The following is a 20,903-nucleotide window of genomic DNA, read 5'->3' as shown; positions in this document are numbered from 1 at the left end:
TCATAAATTTTTCGGTCGTCGTTGTTGCTGCTGCACCACCAAAACCGATGTCCTGGTGTTGTTTTCTGTGGAGGCAAGAAGATCTCCGATGATACCCAGCTCTGGGAATTCACTCCATTCTGCAAGCCCTGATGTTTGAGGGGACACTACATTGTGCCGCCTCCCAACTATAGTAAGGTCGTACTCGTCTATCATTGAATGAATTATCAATGCCGTCTGAGGTCCATCTTCCACCATCTCCTCTATATACGTCACATATCCACCACTCACATTGTTAAGTTTAACATCCTTGAGCACCTCATGGTCCAGCAAATTATCGTCCCAATCTCTAATCTCTTCACTCCCAGATGCAACAAAGTGAACCACAGTCAAATTGATGTTCATCAGATCATTGACCATGCGTTTCGCCAATGTTAATGCCTCTTGATCGTCACTCCCTCCTAAGAAGATCATTGCAACAGAATAAGATGAATCTGCTGGAATAGTTGATCGGCCACGATCAACAAGGATCCCCACGGAGCAAGGTGCTAGTTCAAGGACACCGCAGTTCAGAGTCCTTATAGCACATTCCTCCGATTCAACAAACCCATCAAGGGACCATTTCCGGTGGAATGGGAGTAATATGAGGGACGCGAGCTTGTCCATTGCAAGAGTGCATACGTCTTCGTGCATGTACTTTGGTGGAGAGATGGCAGTGAAAACATGCAACAGTGATATGCCATCCAGATTGTCTTGTTTGAAGCGATTAAATGCGATAATCACATTCTCTGAATAGCAAGTTTTGGAGAGAGTCTTTTTCTGCATTTGGTGGGAGATAAAAACGGGGGAGGCTCGGCCAATCAGTTTGATAAGGTGAAGAACATAAACAGTAAGGGGTCTTTGTCTTGTCGGGCCTGAAGCTTCCAGTAGTTTGATAACCGCAGGAATGTTGTCGGGTTTGTGAATGCACACCAAGATCCGAAGCTCTGCATTGCTTCTGTTATGCATGATATCCCTTTCCTTGTAACCTGCATATTTCCTTGAAGGATCGTACAGGTACTTCACCAAGATTGGTGCAATAGTTGCATTAATTAGGATCGTAACTATCGATAAAGAAAGCGCCTTGTCTAGTATAAGTTGGACCTAGTTTTGTTTATTATTGTTTGGTTAGAAAAAGAATCCATTTTTCTAGTATAAAAGCAGAGGAGAAAATAAAGATATATAAGTCACCTGGTCATCTCCGTAGTATGAATATAAGCTGAGCTGAACTTCACCTTTGAAACTCAAAATGAGAGCGAGTGCTATAGCATCATTTATGGGCATTTTGGAGTAAAAGAGGGGAATCAAACAGGCCACCATTTTGGCAGCAGAAGTCGCAATGAGGAGGATTATATAGAAGGCCAGCAAGTTGCTACCGAGGCTGATTAAACCTAGATCTGCCTTCATAGCACATATAGTTACAAAGAGTGGAAGAAGCACATGTTCAGTGAAGCAGTTGAACTTGTTAACAATGGCAGATCCTAAAGGCGGTCCATCTGGTACCGCCAAACCGAGAAAAAAGGGTCCAGTGACAAAATTAAAATTAAACGAACGAGAAAGCAAGCCAGACACAAGCATCAGCAGCATGATCATGTGAATGTATACGGTTTTGACAGGCCTTCCTTTGGGTGTTTGCTTGACTATCCAAACCATTGTGGGTCGAAAAACAAATACAACTGTTAAGAGATAGCTAATGCTTGAAGCTCCAACAAAAATAACATGAAAATTACCCTTCGCCGGGTTCTCCCTGGCAACCCTACTCCATGTGGCAAGAACAAGAAGAAATAAGCCAATCGAGTCGGAAACCAATGCTGCAGATAGGCCTAATTGACCAAGTTCAGAGTTCAAGATCTTGAGTTTCTCGAGAAGGTAAACGACCACCGGAAATGGAGTTAAACTATGAAATGCTGTCAGAAATGGAAGACTATATGCTTCTTCTTTGGTGAGCCAAGATCTTTTAAGGGACAGTCCAAGTGACAAGCCAATTATCAAAGGGAACAATATGCAGGCAGTACCAGTATATAAGGCTTTTCTTCCCGTCCTTTTTAACACTTCCATATCCATTTTCACTCCGCTCAAAAACAAAAACACTGTGTAACCAAAGGCAGCCAGTATACCAATTATTTCTTGACTTCTAACGTCAAACAAGATCTTGAATGGTTCGAGGCGCCCAAGTAGTGATGGACCGAGGATTATGCCCGCCTGATTCACACGAAGAATCTTCGATTCATTAGTCTCGTACGTACGTAGTCTTACACACACACACACACACACTTAATATGTACTGTGAGTGAAAACATATGTTCAAGACAGACATGAAATATCGAAATGGATCAAGAGATCAGCAGTACTTATACATACAATAATTTGGGAGGTGAATTGAGGGACTCCATATGGCTTAAGAATGTAATGGGAGGCATGCGTGATTGCAAAAATAATCATCATCTGCAGCTCAAGCTGTGGCAATGCAGACATATTCCCAGAATGAAGGTAGTTCCATAGGCCTTGTGAATCGACCCTATAGGGAGGATTAATACATTCGGTTATGGTGATGATGCTTGAATTATGAAATGAAGTTGCAAGATCTAGCGACAGTATCATGCTGGTGTCTTGGTCTTTACTTTCTTCACACACAAAAAAATGGGGTAGAAAAAAAGAAATGCAAAAGGTGGATTGACAAGGAAATTCAGGCCGATTCTTTTCTTAATTCTTTCTTTCTTTCTAATTTTTTTCCCAGAAAGTCTGTGTTCTCTAACGTACAAACTAAGAATAAACCAGATTCTAGCTATTGCCTATTTAGGGGTAAGTACCTGCAGTTATATATGAAACTAATTAAATTCCTAGCCTTGGGGACAAAATTTAGCTCATTATATCAATATGCATCATGATCTCATGGCTTTTCATACGATTCACATTCGCTATCCAGTAACAGAATTGCATGCTCTTGTTGTACCAAATTCAGAAGCTGTTTGGGGTAATCAAACGGTACGGTACCCTCGAACCGCTAGCCATAAAAACGAGATGATCATATATAGGAAACGGAAATATTGATGATGTTCGTATAATTATCCTGAAATGGGTAGTTTTAGTTCTCAGCGTGACACATACATACATGACAGAAAGATTTTGCAACCTCCTAACCCCAAAATGCGTCAATAAAACAACAGCGTTATGGCATCTATCTATTTATGACACATTATTTATTTTCGTCATGTTAAATAACTATAAATTTTATTTATTTATTTATTTATTATTATTATTATTATTTTATGGAAAGAAATGTAAGTTATCATGCATGTACTCAATAAAAATTTCAAAAGTTTAATTGGAACACTTCATGTATCTTGATCTATTGATCTCTATAGTTCTTCGACATTCTTTATTTTAATAAGCGAAGAAGGACGTTATATATGTTATAAAGACAATAAAAATATTTCCTATTTAGGAGTTTATATGTATCTTCTATTGATTTGTTGGTCTGCCTGAGCTTTGAGACTCTGCTTCGGTTAATTCATTATGGCTTGGTGCGGTGTCCTCTCTCGAACCGGCACTTCTTCGTTTTCGAGCCTCTTTCTGGCATTCGAGGCTCTCCATCCCCAAAGCCATTTTCCTCAGCCGTTCCTCAATTTCTGCAAATAATATTCCCTCCATGCTATCGTTCATTCGTTCGCTTGTTTAAGGACAGGCTTATTGATCACAGGTTGTTTGAGAACGCGTTGTCCATAACATGAAGCATGCACGTTAATATTCTCCAAAGATTTTGTATATAATTTAAATCATATATTTGCTTGAGTTGAATCTTTGAACTTTTTGTTCTTGTGACTTTTTCATGATATGCCTCTTAATTTCTTAATTAGGCACTGAACACTTTTTTTCTCACTCACTTTTTTATGATCACTTTGCTAATGGTGCTCTTATCACAATCTTAGCTTCGTCCTTTTGTTTTGTGAATGGTATCTTTCTGGGTATATTTCCATATATACACAAATAATACCAAAATCAACACATAATAAAGTATATTTTGAACCTTCAAAATATCAAGGGTTTTGCAATTTGCATCCAAAACTGGTACTACTTTGTTTAAGAAGAACTTAAATTTTTTAGAAGTTCCTTTAATTACTACTGAATATTGAACGACAACATGAATGGAAACATGCCATAATTAATCCTTATGGATATCCAAGCTCTATACAAATGGTATGTGATATCCCATATTTTAGTATATTTTAATTGAAGAATTATTTTTAATTAATTTAAATATTGGTTCTCTTGTTTTGAATTTATTGGATCTTTCGTTAGATTTATTTTATGATTTTTAAGTTGTGAAATTTATTATGATGTGCTTTCTTAGTATTAATTATTGTTTTGCATTTAAATTGTTCTTTACTTTAAATTAATTTAATGTTGGACTTTAAAATTATTGTATTGTTGGATTTTTATTATTATTTTATTTTAACTAGTCTCTAGTTTAAATTATTTAATTCAATTTACTATTTTGAAATTCTTTTCATTGGATCATTTTTGTGACCTAAATTGTGAGGATTGGATCTCATTTATTTCCCTTACTTTTTCCTTTTCCTTTTCCTTTTTCCCTCTTTTTCTTTTCCTGCTTCTCTTTCCTTTTCTCCTCATTTTTCCTCTGCTTCTTCCTCCCGTGTGCGCAAGCTCCCTCCCCTCTCCCCCTTGTTTGTTTGCTTCGTCAGCCCAAGCGCTGCCATGCGCCGTCCGTGGTTGTCACCACCCATCCCATTTTCTTCCCCTTCAGCAGGCGACCAACCCCCTCTATTTCCAACTCCTCCGTAGTCGCCATTAACCTCCACGCACGGCTTCAAGCCAAGCGGTTTTTGTGCTCTAGCGCCGTCGCCACGCCACCATCGGCCACCATATTTTCACCATAGTACCGGCGGCCTCCCAGCTACCTAACCCACTCTACCTCAGCCCTAATCTGCCACCGGTGAAGTCCATCCATCTCCATTTTCTATTTGACTTTTTTGGCCTCCAACCGCCGTTTACGCCGCCACCCATGACCAACTACCGCCACCATTAGTTTCATCAACACATCTAAGTCATTTCCTAGTAATCTTAAGTCTTTGTTTGTCCCTGTTCATAATCTAGCATTTTGAAACCCACGGCCATGGTGCATTTTGCACTGTTGTGTGGCTGTGCCGCCTCTTGCACCTCTGTGATTATTCAAAAATTATATTTTAGCATTGTAAGTAATTTCCTAAAGAATTTCTTGAGATTTAAATATATTTTTGCACTAACAAATCTTTTACAGTCTGGTTGCTTATTTCTGGTTTAAATATTGGTGTTTTGAGTTTAAGGTTAGTTATGGTGGATATTGATGAATTTAGAAATGGATGATATTTAGAGTTAAGAGAATTTTAAGTATTGAGGAATTAAAATAGATACTTCAGATGTAATATGAGATTTATCTGTTCACTAGAGATTTATTTAAGTTACATAAATTTTTTATAGGTGGCGATTGACAATTGTTAGGTACTATTGTGGAGAATTTAAGAATAAGTTAAGAAGTATAGGTAAGCGGGGTTCCTATGCTAGGATTTATACGAATTATTAAGATCGAGGTTAACGTTTTGAAAACTTTGCATATTTTGTGATGAAATGAAAACTTGGAAAAATCCAACATCGGTCGTTTATTTGCATTACTCATGAAATCTGTACGAAAAAAGGAAAATATTTTCTGACATGTATTGTGTAAACATGACCTAATTTTGTCATTTTGTCTCTGAAATCTAAAAAAGAACGATATTGAGAATACGAAAAATTGTGCATTGATTTAGAAAGATGCTCCGACTTTTATTTTCAGTATGTGAGAATGATCTGAATTTCAGCACTCTGTTTTGATATTATTTGGCCTCTGAGAATCTTTGGCATGACTTTCTAATTCTGTTCTGACTCTGATTCTGATTCTGATATAGTGATTATGATTTTGTTTTGCTCTGATATGTGGCCTTGTCACGGGATATAATAGTGACATTTGGCCCTGTCACAGGATACAATAGTAACCTCTGGCCCTGTCAGGGAATATAATAGTGATATATGTCCCTACCACGAGATATAATAGTTGATTTCTGTTCTGAATGCAATCGCTTTGATATTCATGGTGATTTATGTTCTGCTTGGCTTTCCACAGAATGCACAACCCTACAACGAGGGTTAAACATGGCTTTTGTTATGATATGATGCTCTGATATGATATGATAAGATGAAGATGTTAAGTCATATTGTGCCAAATGAGTATTTGAATATGAAAAGTTAGTTTCTGAATATGAAATGTTTGAAATATCACTCTGATTTTATGATATCTCATTGAATTTATTTTATAATTTTTAAGTTGTGAAATTTACTTTGATGTGCTTTCTTGGTATTAATTATTGTTTTGCATTTAAATTGCTCTTTATTTTAAATTAGTTTAATGTGGGACTTTAAAATTATTGTATTGTTAAATTTTTTTTATTATTTTATTTTAACTAGTCACTGCGTTTAAATTATTTTATTCAACTTACTTTTTTGAAATTCTTTTTGGTTGATCATTTTTGTGACCCAAATTGTGAGGATTATATCTCATTTCTTTCCCACACTTTTTCTTTTTCCCTCTTTTTCTTTTCCTTATTCTTTTCCTTTTTCTCCTCATTTTTTCCTCTACTTCTTTCCTCCCACGCACGACACCCCTCTCTCCTCTCTCTCGTCCATTTGTTTCGTCCGCCCTAGCACCGCCGTGCGCCATCAGTGTCTGTCACCACCCCTCACATTCTCTTCCCCTTCTGCTGGCGACCTCATCCCTCCATTTTCAACTCCTCCCTCGCCGCCGTCACGCCACCATTGGCCACCACCTCTTCACCACTTCACTGGTGACTCCCAGCTACCTAACCCACCCATCCTCAGTCCCGATCCACCACCAGTGAAGCCCATCCATCTCCATTTTCGATTTGAGCTTTTTGGACTTCAACCACTGCCTATGTCGCCACCCACGGCCAACCACCACCACCATTAGCTTCACCAACATCCCTAAGCCTTTCCCTAGTAATCTCAAGTCTTTGTTTATCCCCGTTCAAAAGTTAAGTTTTTGAGACCCATGGCCTTTGTCCATTTTTCACTATTACATTGCTGTGTCGTCACTTCTAGCACCTCCTTGATCCTTCAAAAATTATATTATAGCGTTGTAAGTATTTTTTTCAAAGAACTTGAGATTTAAAAATATTTTTTTGCACCAACTCCTATTTACTATGAATTGGTTGGTTGTACCGGATTGAGGCCGAGAAGAGAGTCGGTTGGATTGGATGATGAAGTTGTTTGTGTGATTGGTTTATGCTGTGAGATTTGTTCGCTATTTTGGGTTTAAATATTGGTGTTTTGAGTTTGATGTTGGTTATGGTGGATATTGATGATTTTAGAAAGTGATGATATATTTTGGGATTATGAGGGTTTTTAATTTTGAGGAATTAAAATAGGTTATTTTAGAAGTTTAGGTTTAAATATCGAAATACGTAATTAATTGGAAACTTACGAAAATTACCTGATTATTTTTATAAGTGACGATTTATAGTCGACTCAACATTTTTTAGAAAAATTCTGAAAAGCTAAGAAGTTTAGGTAAGCAGAGTTCCTATGCTACACTTTACATAAAAATAAATAAAATGGGTTGAGGTTGATTAGTTGAAAAAAATATGCATGTTTTGTTATGAAAAGAAATCTGAAACGACCTCAATTATTTGTTCTGCATGATTCATGAAATTCTGTATAAGAATAAAGTACTTTCTGTCATGACTGGTGTAGACATGAGTTTATTTTGATATTTTGCTTCCGAACTGTGCAAGAGAGAGCGAATACGAAATTTTGTGCATAAATTATATTTTTTGTGATCTGATTCTGTTCTGTTCTGAAAATGTTATGTACTCTGATATTATAAGATGTGATTTCTGAAACCTCTAGCATGACATTCTATTTCTGTTCTGACCTTACTATGGGTATAAAACTGTGGCCTCTGTTTGGGTTGGTACCCAACTTTTTTGTTTCTGGTGCACCCACTTTGGAAACAAAGTGGTTTTCTGTGTGGTCTTTCCTATATGCACACTCTGGGCTCTGAAAATGATAAGGGGAAGATTCACATTCTATTTCTTCTCGGTTGGCCGCCAGAGTTTACACAACCCTACCACGGGGGTCAAACATGGAATTCTATTCTGATATGATGTTTCAGTTATGCTGTGCCAATAAAATTTTGAATAAGAATATTTTTTAACTTTCGCTCTGATATTTTTGATAACATGTTCTGACTCTGCATTCTGAAAATAAAAAGTGTTTTGTTCTGTATTCTGAAATCGGTAAATGTTCATGTTTGCATACTAGTATATGTTCTTTATTTACAGAGTTGTTGATAACTCACCCCTATCACCATAATATGTTTCTAGGGAGTACTTGTAAGTTTTGTTGATCATAGAAGACTAAGTGCCTTACGGTACAATGACTTTTGGAGAGTCTTTTGGTAGTGTTGATATTTTATGTAGCTTTGGTATTTTGAGTAATAGATATTCCTAGTCTTTGTGGAAAAGTTTATGTATATTAATGAGACACCACTGATGTGCCCTTATGTAGAAACATGGATATTTGTGTTGAACAAATAGGATAATATGTTATGGAGACTTTTGGTTTATTTTAAAAGTATTATTGGAGATGATTTTAGGTGGTATGAGTTAATTTTTCGGACCCTCGAGGACGGGGCGTTACAAATAGGATCTATTATTAAAAAATTAATTTCTTTTCATGTGGGTCCCATGTTTGTTCACTTTTTTTAAAACAATTACACGGCGCTTGCATACTCACTATTGCAATTATCATTTCTTTTTGGATTATTACTCAATAAATAGTACATTTCTAGATTGGTTTATTAAATGTTGGGTATATGTTTTGTTTAGGTGGTGTTACTACTAGAGTTTCGACTCAAGGCGTAGATAATACACGGAAGTCAGGTAAGCGGGGTTCATGTACTAGTTTTGCCTAAAAGAAATAAAATGAGATTGACTTTCAAATAAGCATGTTTATTTTTGAAAAGAAATCTGAAAACGACCTCAAATGTTTATTCTGCATATACATAAATTCTATATAAGAGAAAATATTTTTCTGTCATGACTGGTATAAACATGAGTTAATTTTATGCATTTTGTTTCTGAACTATGCAAAAGAGTGAATATGAAAATTTAAAATTTTTTGTTATGAATAAATGAAAATATTTTTATTCTGTTTATTTCGAACATGTGAAATGATCTGAAACTATTCAGTATTTTGTTTTGGTATGATGTGTCATCTGAAAATCTTGGCATGAAATTCTGATTCTATATCTGAATGTGATATGATTTCGATGATGTTCCGTTTTATTTTTGTTAAGACTCAGCCACAGGCATAATGGTAGTTTATAACCCTACCACGGGGTGAAATATGGTATACGGCCCAGCTACGAGTATAATAGTGGTTTATAACCCTATCACGGGGGTTAAACATAGTATTTTTCCCGATGTAATGCTATGAGATGATATGAATATAATGTTTCAGTTTGGATATGCCAATAGATTTTCTTTTTGGGAATAAGTTTGTTTTTCTGAAAATTTCACTCTGATGTTTTGTACAAAGTTTTGTTTATGCATTCCGAAAGTAAATATGTTGTTTCTACATTTTGAAAGAAAATGTTTTGTTCTGCATATCAAACGTTATAAATGCTTATATTTACATGCTAGTATATGCTCTCTGCTTGCTGAGTTGTTGATAACTCACTCCTTAATCTTCATAATATTTTCATATGACGTTAAAAGTTCAGCTGAGGATCAATATTAGAGTATGTGGACAAGATTAGTTATGGATAGTTATTGGGTATCTTGTGGTATTAGTGCTGCTGTTGGATTTTATTTATTTAGTAGGTTGATTTCAATATGTTTAGACGGTTTATGGAGACTTATGTCAATTCTATTTTATTCTAGTTTGTTAATTGAAACATGAAGAGAAGTTGATATTTTATTTGGGTTGTTGTACTAAGGATCTGGTATGTGAATGTGTGGTTTATTAATTTGAAGTATATACATTTGTTTTGGAGTTTTGGAAGTATATATTCTTGAATTTGGAAATATATTAGTATTGTTGGAGTTGATTATCAGGTAACATGAGTTAACTCTCCAGACCCTCGGGGTCGGGGCGTTATAAGAAATCATGGAATTGGAGAAACTTAAATCAAGAGATCTTCAAGTATCGTCTAAGAAGAAAGTCACAAGTAGTAGAAAGAAGAGACCCAAACTCGATCTTTGTTTTGGAGGTGGAAAATCAACTGGTTTTGAGTTGATTTATGATTTTGTTGAGAATGAAAAAAAAAAAAATATGAACCCAAGTACAGGCTCATCAGGAATGGACTTGAAAATCTGTGAGGCGAAGAAGTCAAGGCTTCAGATGCTGCCAAGGGTGGAAAAAAGAAATAAGTTTTCACTTTGTGGGTCCCATGCCTGACGGGTGCACAATGGGTGTGCAAAGTTGCTTGTGTTTAGAATTTTTCTTAACTCTCTATGTTTCTTATGGAGCATAGAGATTTAGTCTCTTAGATCTTAACTGAAGAGCCTTTAGTCCTTCTTAGTTCCAGTCTACTATGGAGGAGGAACTTTCTAAATTGTGTAATGGCCTACGTCTGACTGGAGATGAACAACAATCTGTGAGTCTCTTGGAGGAAGATGTTCTGATCTCTAACGAGAAAAGCAAGAAATGTCTACTTGCTCAAATAGTCTCAAAAAAGGATTTCAACAAGGGTGCTTTCAAGGTCACGATGTCCAAAATCTAGAAAGTTGAAGGATCATTAACCTTCAAGGAGATTGGAAGGAACATGTTTCTGATTGAGTTTCAAGGTCCAGAAGAGAAGCATAGGGTGATGCTGGGGCATCCGTGGTCCTTTGATAGAAACTTATCTGCTTACAAGATTGTGTTGGCAACCTGAATCCTAAAGACATCAACTTCACGCTGGAACCTTTCTAGATTCAGTTCCATAATCTGCCTTTTGAGGGCATGAATAAGAACATGGGCAAAAAATTGGGTGCAACCATAGGTCGTGTCTTGTTAGCTGATACAGATAGTGAAGGGATGGGTTGGGGCCAATTCTTGCGAGTCAAAGTTCTAGTTGACACTTCCAAGCCACTGGCTCGAGGACAATTCCTTAACACGGGGGATAGTCAAGTTTGGATCTCCTTCAAGTATGAAAGACTTCCAAGTTTTTGTTTCCAATGTGGTTCTATCCAACATGCTAAACAAAGATGTTCAAAAGTTGCATGGGATGGAAGATCACGTATAGATAACCAATCCCAGTATAGAGCTTGGCTTAAAGCTAGCCCTCTGGTGAAATCTGTTCATGTTCAATCAAGTAAAAGGGAAGAGATGGAGGATTCAGATGACCTTAAACACAGCAACTCTGATGGGAAGAGCTCTAATTCTGGCGGGGAGGGGCTTGGTCCACTACCAGTAGAAAAGCTGGGAACAGAGGCTAGTGACCTTGGAATTCCAACACACGTCCAGCTGTATGCTACCACTTTTGGTAATAATGGGGTAGTAAAGAATAAAGGAGAGAATGTCTTGCTTAATGGGGAAATGTCTTCAAACTTTGAGACTCCATCCAATGCAGCAGACACTTTTGTTGAGAATATTGAACCACATGCTTCCCACTTTTAATCCAGCTGGCCAAGCTACAACTCCTGCACAAGATGACTATCAGGTTAGTCCTTCCCGTATCATTTTTAACTCTAGGATGACTAGACAAACCACTAAGTGATTCCTAGCAAACTGGAAATGAAGGGTTAGAAGTGGGGAGACTACTTTAGTAACGGGATCCAGTGAGATGCAAACGTTGGTAGATGATTCCTTTTGTCTCAAAAAAGAACTGGTGAGAAAGAGAGGAAACCAAATCACCCCTCAAAAAAGGAAAATCTTATGTAATGGTAGAGGTTGTGCAACAGCCCTACCAATCACCATGAAAACCATCTGTTGGAACTGCCAAGAGCTTGGAAACCCTCGGACAGCTAGTAAGCTCCACCTTTTGGTGAGAGAAAAGGACCCGAATATGGTTTTCCTTTGTGAAACCAAGTGTAAAAGAGATAGACTTGAAAACATTAGAAATAAAATTGGTTTTGATTTCAATTTCATAATTGACTGCATTGGTCGAAGTGGGGGGCCTAGCAATTTTTTGGAAAAAAAGCCTTGATAGCAAAATTACACTCATACTCTCTCAGCCACGTTTCCCTTCATGTTTTCTCAAAATCTTTAAACAAAAATTGGTTGCTGACTGGCTTCTATGGAACCTATTGTGAGTAAAAGAATAGAAAGCTGGAGCTTATTAAGGTTATTGAAACCTGCTCCTGGGATACCTTGGATCTGCATGGGGAACTTTAATGAAATTGTGTCCCAAGATGAGAAGTGTGGTGCTTCCTTTAGGCCCTATAATCAGATGGAGAATTTCAGACAAGCCATCATGGACTGTGATCTAGGGGATCTCGGATATGACGGGTCAAAATTCGCTTGGTGTAATAATCGAGATGGCCAGGCCTTTATCAAAGAAAGGCTGGATAGAACACTTGCGAATTGTGATTGGCAACATCTTTATGATAATAATCTGGTTTATGTCATGCATGTCCAGTGTACTGACCACAACCCCCCTCTTTATCAATTGCTATAATCAAGAACCTGATCTCACTCCTGCTAGAAGAATTTTCATATATGAATCAGGCTAGGCCAAGAAAGAGGGTTGTGAGGAAGTTGTTAAGAAAGCATGGAGTGATGCTTTCAGATCTGGTTCAAAAGCAGAATTTACCAGAAGAGGCCTTGAGAGGTGTAGGTTTCAGTTAAAGGAATGGCATAGAACAACACAAAGTCATCAGAAATTTTGCATTTCTCAGAAAAGGAACTCGTTCAAACCCTTGCAAGACTCTAACTCAGGCCATCTGAATGAGCAAGTTAAACGCCTCCAAAAAGAAATAGATGAAGGCCTTGAAGGGGAGGATATGAAGTGGCGCCAAAGGGCCAAACAAAAATGGCTGCAGGAAGGTGACAAAAACACAAAAAAAAAAAAAAAAAATCATAAGTGTGCTACTCACAAACAACAAAGGAATACCATTAATACAATCTACTCTGAGAATGGCACTCTACTGGCTGGCCAAAAAGAGGTTGGAAGACTGTTCCAAGCATACTACCTGAACTTATTCTCATCCTCAAATCCTAAGGGCATTGTAGAAACTTTAGACAATTTTGAAGCTATTGTTACAGCTAATATGAACATGGCCCTAAGAAGGGATTACTCAAGGCAGGAAATAGAGAAAGCAATCTTTGAAATGAACCCTCTAGGGTCCCCTGGACCTGATGGCTTCCTTGCAGTATTATTTCAAAATCACTGGCATGTTGTGGGCTCTGATATAGTTGCTGATGTGATGAAATTTCTAAATTCTCAGCAAGATTTCCAAGAAATAAACCACACATATATCACCCTTATCTCCAAAAAAAAGTCTCCCACCCTTGTCACAGATTTCAAACCTATCAGTCTTTGCAATGTCTTCTACAAAATCATTACAAAGGTCCTTGCTAATCGATTAAAGCTTATCCTGCCAAATCTCATCTCTGACGCACAAAGTGCCTTTGTACCTGGAAGGATGATCTCTGATAATATCATTGTAGCCTATGAACTGATGCATTCTATACAAACTAGGATGAGGGGGAGAAAGGAAGGTTTCAAAGCCCTAAAACTTTATATGAGTAAGGCATATGATAGGGTAGAGTGGTCTTTCCTAAGAGCTGTGTTAAAAAATGGAGTTTGATGGCACTTGGATCGAGCTTGTTATGCAATGTGTGACCACAGTCTCTTACTCTCTTATGGTAAATGGCATTCCTCAAGAAACCTTTCTACCTATAAGGGTGATTAGGCAAAGGGATCCTCTATTCCTCTACTTATTTATTTTATGCTTAGAAATTCTAATCTTCTCTCTTAATAAGGCAGAACATCAAGGTCTCATTTTGGGTATTCCTATTGCTCAAAGCTCCCTCAAGATCAATCATCTGTTTTTTACAGATGATAGTCTCATCTTCTGTAAGGCTCTCTCTTCTTAATGGACCAAATTGTACTCTATCCTTGCAGCCTATGAAAAATCCTCTGGTCAGAGACTTAACCTTGATAAAACATCAATCTCTTTCAGTAAGAACACCAAGCTGGATATACAACACAGCATCCTGAGTACTGCAGGTATTAAAGCCTTGGGCCCTTTTGATAAATACCTGGGGTTACCATCCTATGTTGGTAGGTACAAAGTAAGGGCTTTCAACTCAATCCTGGATAGGATCAAGACTCGATCAGGGAGTTCAAAAACTAACCTGCTATCTCAAGCAGGTAAGGAGATACTCCTTAAATATGTGGTTCAGTCTATCCCCACTTTCAGCATGGGTTTATTCAAGATCCCCAAAAGCATCCTTAAGGGTATTAATAAAATGATGCAAACTTTCTGGTGGGGCCAAAAGGATAACAAAAGCAAACTACATTGGATGACCTGGAAGCAACTTGGCAAGTCTAAGAAGGAGGGGGGTTTAGGATTCAGGGATTATGAACATTTCAATCTGGCATTATTGGCTAAACAAGGTTGGAGGGTCCTCCAAAGCCCTCATTCTTTGGCTGCTTGAGTTTTACAAGCCAAGTATTATCCCTCAACTGACTTCTATTCTGCTAAGGTTAAACAAAATGACTCCTTTGTTTGGAGGAGTATTATTTCTACTAGGCCCCTCTTACTTGAAGGTTTGATGTGGAAAATAGGAAATGGGGAAAGGGTGAACATCTGGCAAGATCAGTGGATCCCTATCCCTACCTCATTCAAGATCCAATCCACACCAAAAATCCTTGATGCGGGAGCTAAAGTAGTTCAGTTGATAGACCAAGACACATTGCAGTGGAAATCAAATTTGATCCAAGAAATTTTCAGTGAAACTGAAGTTGAGACCATATCTCGAATGCCTATCAGCCCTTGTAGAAGCTCAAACATATTCACTCGAATATGCACTTCAAATGGCATATTTTCAGTAAAGTCTGCTTATCACCTCCAAGGGTCAATCTCAGATAGCAAGTTGGGTCAATCCTCAAAGGTTATCCAAAAATAAGATTTGTGGCATAACATTTGGCAACTAAAAGGCCCTAACTCTGTCAAGATGTTCATTTGGAGAGCAGCCAAGGAAATCCTTCCAACAAAGCTCAACCTTCATAAGAGGAAAGTGGTGCAATCTCCCATGTGCCCTATCTACCTGTGCCATCTTAAAACTGTTGCCCATGCTCTATGGTGATGCAAATCTGCCCAAGATGTAGGGAGCCTCAGCTCGAGGAGGATTCAGAAATGCAATATCTCTGATGCCCCTTTCAAGGATATCCTAGACCATCTATCCTCCACCATGTCTGAAGAGGAACTCACTGAGATTGCCATAACATCAAAAAACATTTGGCACAGAAGAAACATTTGGGTGTTCGAATCAAAATTCAATTCTCCCCAGCAAGTGAACAATATGATCTCCATGAACCTCCTTGATTTCAGCCTGTGTGGTGGTCAACAAAAACAGAATTCCCCCTCTACTCCAAAACCCGTGCAATGGTGTGTGCCTCCTAACCAATTCAAGGCCAATTGGGAAGCTGTTATTGACAAGGTAAGGTGCAGAGTTGGAGTTGGTGTGGTAATAAGAGACTGGAATGGCACAGTAACTGCTACCCTTATGTCTTCTCATGATCTATTTCCCGAACCACTACTGGGTGAATCTTTCGCAGCATTGAAAGCTGCAATTTTCTGCTCTATACTGAAGCTTCCCAATATTGTACTAGAAGATGTTTCTCTAAGCGTGATCCAGCCCATCAATGGAGCAGAAAACAAATGCATTTCGGTGGATCTACTAGTGAGAGACATTAAGAAAATTCCAACTTGCTTTCAAAGCTGGTCCTCCGCATGCCATATTTCTAGGAACATCAATGTAGTGGCACATTGCCTAGCTAAGAAGGCTTTGAGTCTCTATGAGGAGAGCATTCTTGTAGGGGACTACCCCTGTATTCAAAATCGAATCTAATTGAGTTATATATATGAAAGAGTCCATATTTGGAAAAAAAAAATGCTACTGCTAGCTCCATGTGCCTTTTTTAGAAGTCCAGCCTCTTTGAAAATAGAGTAGTACCCCACCCAACAGTCATTTATATTTGGTCGTAATTGGTAATTATATATGGTTAAAAGTGTCGTGTTACTAAATAATTAAGAGCAATGATTAATGGTCCCAACGTCATTGCATGCTATTATAATTTGAGAAGTCTTACGGTCATAAAAATATTTTATAAAAATTATAAATTTATAAACTAGTATATATAGATTTATGTGTTTATTTTTATTGAATTTTTTTGTAACTAAAAAATTTCTCTTATAATTTTAGTTAGAGGCAAAGGGAATATGGGTTAGAGTTTTATAAAATTAATAAATAGAAAATCATTAATTAATAGATACTGTAATATCCGAATTAATTAAGGTTAATGATTACGAGATCTTTCACCTTTGATAACTTGGTTCTTGTACATGTGGCGTTTATGGGTTGTCTCCACCGGCCTTGTTTGATAGTGAAACTATCTCAATTCATCTCATCTCATTTAATTATTAAAATTTTTTTTAACAAAATATAATAAACATTTCAATTTTTTCAAATCTCAAAATAAAAAATAATATTTTATTCAACTTTTAACTTTCATATCATTTTATCTCAACTCAACTCACTATTCAAACTAGATACGTTTGAATGTTGAGATGAGTTGAGTTGTGAATAGTAGTATTTTGTGAATCTCATTGGGATGGATTTTAAACATTTTTAGATTGAGGCGTAGATTTAACTTTTTAAATTGAAATGAATGAATTAAGATGATATGAGTTTAACTTTTTTATAGAAAGTTAAAAAAATAGTGAGTCTCATCAATGATTGGTTTAAGATGAATTGAATTTGATTCAATAAACAAACACAACAATCGAGAATACCCTGAAACTATATATATTAATATCATGTTGGGCCGCACCCTAATATTCAGAACATGATATGCCATCTCAGATTCTCAAGATAATGTCAATCCACTAAAAACTAGATTACTTCTGAGGTGATCCTCATGTCCCTGCCGTGAGTTTCGTAATTAACTAAATCTCTAAGTGTATATCCCATTGCTCTGCATGCAAGGACCGCATGCCATTGTATGTCTGTAGATGATATCGATAATTGGAGAAGAGAATTAAGCTAGCTTTGGACAACAAAGATGGTGCTTGCGTAGTGGTCTAATACACGTACATTTCTTAATTTAAAATGAAATTTATTTTGAATCAAAGAACTAGAATATAAATTCACAAAATATAATGTTTGATGCCTCGATATATGTTTGGAATTGATAATAATAGATCACTACACAATCCCGTGTGGCTTCTTTCATTTTCAACCAAAATGAGTAATGCTAATTATAAGTTTAAGAACTACGTGCAGTTTTTTTGAAAACCAAAAATGAATCTATTAAAAAACAGATTTTCTTTTTTAAAATGGATCTCACTTATCTAACCATGACTAGGATATTGCCCGTCGTCGTTGTTGCTACTGCTGCTGCTGCACCACCAAAACGGATGTCCTGGTGTTGTTATCTGAGGAGGCAAGAAGATCTCCGACGATACCCAGCTCTGGGAATTCAATCCATTCTGCAAGCCCTGATGTTTGAGGGGACACTATATTGTGCCGCCTCCCAACTATAATAAGGTCGTACTCGTCTATCATAGAATGAATTAGCAATGCCGTCTGAGGTCCATCTTCCACCATCTCCTCTATATACGTCACACATCCACCACTCACATTGTTAAGTTTAACATCCTTGAGAACCTGCTGGTCCAGCAAATCGCCCCAATCTATAATCTCTTCACTCCCAGATGCAACAAAGTGAACCACAGTCAAATTGATGTTCATCATATCATTGGCCATGCGTTTCGCCAATGTTAATGCCTCTTGATCGTCACTCCCTCCTAAGAAGATCATTGCAACAGAATAAGATGAATCTGCTGGAATAGTTGAACGGCCACGATCAACAAGGATCCCCACGGAGCAAGGTGCTAGTTCAAGGACACCGCAGTTCAGAGTCCTTATAGCACAGTCCTCCGATTCAACAAACCCATCAAGCTGGGACCATTTCCGGTGGAATGGGAGTACTATGAGGGACGCGAGCTTGTCCAGTGCAAGATTGCATACGTCTTCGTGCATGTACTTTGGTGGAGAGATGGCAGTGAAAACATGCAACAGTGATATGCCATTCAGATTGTCTTGTTTGAAGCGATTAAATGCGATAATCACATTCTCTGAATAGCAAGTTTTGGAGAGAGTCTTTTTCTGCATTTGGTGGGAGAGAAAAACGGGGGAGGCTCGGCCAATCAGTTTGATAAGGTGAAGAACATAAATAGTAAGGGGTCTTTGTCTTGTCGGGCCTGAAGCTTCCAGTAGTTTGATAACCGTAGGAATGTTGTCGGGTTTGTGAATGCACACCAAGATCCGAAGCTCTGCATTGCGTCTGTTATGGATGATATCCCTTTCCTTGTAACCTGCATATTTCCTTGAAGGATCGTGCAGGTACTTCACCAAGATTGGTGCAATAGTTGCATTAATTAGGATCGCAACTATCGATAAGGAAAGCGTCTTGTCTAGTATAAGTTGGACCTAGTTTTGTTTATTGTTGTTTGGTTAGAAAAAGAATCCATTTTTCTAGTATAAAAGCAGAGGAGAAAATAAAGATATAGTCACCTGGTGATCTCCGGAGTAAGAATATAAGCTGAGCTGAACTTCACCTTTGAAACTCAAAATGAGAGCAAGTGCTATAGCATCATTTATGGGCATTTTGGAGTACAAGAGAGGAATCAAACAGGCCACCATTTTAGCAGCAAAAGTCGCGATAAGGAGGATTATATCGAAGGCCAGCAAGTTGCTACCGAGGCTGATTAAACCTAGATCTGCCTTCATAGCAGATATAGTTACAAAGAGTGGAAGAAGCACATGTTCAGTGAAGCAGTTGAACTTGTTGACAATGGCAGATCCTAAAGGCGGTCCATCTGGTACCGCCAAACCGAGAAAAAAAGGTCCAATGACACAAGTAAAATTAACCGAATGAGAAAGCAAGCCAGTCACAAGCATCAGCAGCATGATCATGTGAATGTATACGGTTTTGACAGGCCTACCTTTGGGTGTTTGCTTGACTATCCAAACCATTGCGGGTCGAAAAACAAATACAACGGTTAAGAGATAGATAATGGTTGAAGCTCCAACAAAAGTACCATTAAAATAACCCTTCTCCCTGGCAACCATACTCCATGTGGCAAGAACAAGAAGAAACAAGCCAATCGCGTCGGAAACCATTGCTGCAGATAGGCCTAATTGACCAAGTTCAGAGTTCAAGATCTCGAGTTTCTCAAGAAGGTAAACGACCACCGGAAATGGAGTTAAACTATGAAATGCTGTCAGAATTGGAAGACTATATGCTTCTTCTTTGGTGAGCCAAGATCTTTGAAGGGACAGTCCAAGTGACAAGCCAATTATCAAAGGGAACAATATGCAGGCAATACCAGTATATAAGGCTTTTCTTCCCATCCTTTTTAACACTTTCATATCCATTTTCACTCCGCTCAAAAACAAAAACAGTCCGTAACCAAAGGCAGCCAGTACACCAATTATTTCTTGACTTCTAACGTCAAACAAGATCTTGAATGGTTCAAAGCGCCCAAGTAGTGATGGACCGAGGATTATGCCCGCCTGATTCACACGAAGAATATTCAATTCATTAGTCTCGTACGTATTAACCTAAATCAAAATGATGCTCACTCAAAGAATAATAATCCGCCTCAGCAGCTCTAGAAGTTTCAAGATGTAACAACCAGGCCAGCCCGAGTCTGTAAAATATTTTTGGTCTTATGTAAAAAAAAGTCCATTTGAATTTTAACCAGTAATTTCAGTACAATTCACAGGATAAAAAATTTATTTTAGCAGAGTATGAATATTTTATTGGGCACAATGATTGGATGAAGGTTCAAATAGTAAATCACAGACCAAGGTGGAGCCGGAATAAGTAGATTTGCCTAATAAGATAAATATTGAAGTGGATCAAGAGATCGGAAGTACTACATACAATAATTTGGGAGGTGAATTGAGGGACTCCATATGGCTTAAGAATGTAATGGGAGGCATGCGTGATTGCAAAAATAATCATCATCTGCAGCTCAAGCTGTGGCAATGAAAACATATTCCCAGAATGAAGGTAGTTCCATAGGCCTGGCGAATTGACCCTATAGGGAAGATCAACACATTCACTTATGGTGATGATGCTTGAATTATGAAATGAAGTTGCAAGATCTAGCGACAGTATCATGCTGGTGTCTTAGTCGTCTTTACTTTCTTCACACAGAGAAAATGGGGTAGAAAGAAATAAAGAAATGTAAAAGGTGGATTGACAAGGAAATTCAGGCCGATTCTTTTCTTGATTCTTTCTTTCTTTCTAATTTTTTTTCCCAGAAAGTCTGTGTTTTCCAACGCACAAACTAAGAATAAACCAGATTCTAGCTATTGCCTATTTAGGGGAAAGTACGTGCAGTTATATATGAAACTAAATTCACATTCATCTCATGGCTTTGCATACGATTCACATTCACTATCCAGTAACAGAATTGCTCTTGTTGTACCAAATTCAGATGTTGTTTGGGGTAATCAAACGGTACGATACTCTCGAACCGCTAGCCATAAAAACGAGATGATCATATATAGGAAACGGAAATATTGATGATGTTCGTATATATAATTAT

The 20,903-nt window shown here is 37.6% G+C and overlaps 2 protein-coding genes across 2 annotated transcripts; both read right to left on the bottom strand.

The window, feature by feature from the left end:
- Positions 1 to 2,493, bottom strand: LOC108996889 (cation/H(+) antiporter 4-like). The gene is made up of 3 exons (XM_018972929.2): positions 2,380 to 2,493; positions 1,210 to 2,220; positions 1 to 1,122 (listed from the first exon to the last, which is right to left on the bottom strand). Exons 1-3 carry the CDS (start codon positions 2,491 to 2,493, stop codon positions 1 to 3), a joined length of 2,247 nt encoding a protein of 748 aa, XP_018828474.1.
- A 14,931-nt stretch (positions 2,494 to 17,424) lies between these two features.
- Positions 17,425 to 19,722, bottom strand: LOC108996890 (cation/H(+) antiporter 4-like). The gene is made up of 3 exons (XM_035685359.1): positions 19,290 to 19,722; positions 18,859 to 19,163; positions 17,425 to 18,774 (listed from the first exon to the last, which is right to left on the bottom strand). The coding sequence occupies exons 1-3, from the start codon at positions 19,720 to 19,722 to the stop codon at positions 17,671 to 17,673; spliced, it is 1,842 nt and encodes a 613-aa protein (XP_035541252.1). The 3' UTR covers positions 17,425 to 17,670.
- Between the last annotated feature and the right edge of the window lie 1,181 nt (positions 19,723 to 20,903).

This window comes from Juglans regia, chromosome 14, assembly GCF_001411555.2.
Source record: "Juglans regia cultivar Chandler chromosome 14, Walnut 2.0, whole genome shotgun sequence".
In the NCBI taxonomy this organism is placed as follows: Eukaryota; Viridiplantae; Streptophyta; class Magnoliopsida; order Fagales; family Juglandaceae; genus Juglans; species Juglans regia.
The sequence above is the reverse complement of the archived record's forward strand: the minus strand, read 5'-3'. Positions and strand labels throughout refer to the sequence as shown.

What these genes read in the sequence shown, in the direction of transcription:
- LOC108996889 (XM_018972929.2), bottom strand. Translation starts at nt 2,493, where the DNA reads ATGTCTGCATTGCCACAGCTTGAGCTGCAGATGATGATTATTTTTGCA. An exon ending in AATTCACCTCCCAAATTATT is followed by an intron (nt 2,221 to 2,379) that starts GTATGTATAAGT and finishes CGTGTGAATCAG; the next exon opens with GCGGGCATAATCCTCGGTCC. An exon ending in CATACTACGGAGATGACCAG is followed by an intron (nt 1,123 to 1,209) that starts GTGACTTATATA and finishes AAACAAAACTAG; the next exon opens with GTCCAACTTATACTAGACAA.
- LOC108996890 (XM_035685359.1), bottom strand. Translation starts at nt 19,722, where the DNA reads ATGGATATGAAAGTGTTAAAAAGGATGGGAAGAAAAGCCTTATATACT. An exon ending in AGTCAAGCAAACACCCAAAG is followed by an intron (nt 19,164 to 19,289) that starts GTAGGCCTGTCA and finishes TGGCGGTACCAG; the next exon opens with ATGGACCGCCTTTAGGATCT. An exon ending in CTTACTCCGGAGATCACCAG is followed by an intron (nt 18,775 to 18,858) that starts GTGACTATATCT and finishes AAACAAAACTAG; the next exon opens with GTCCAACTTATACTAGACAA.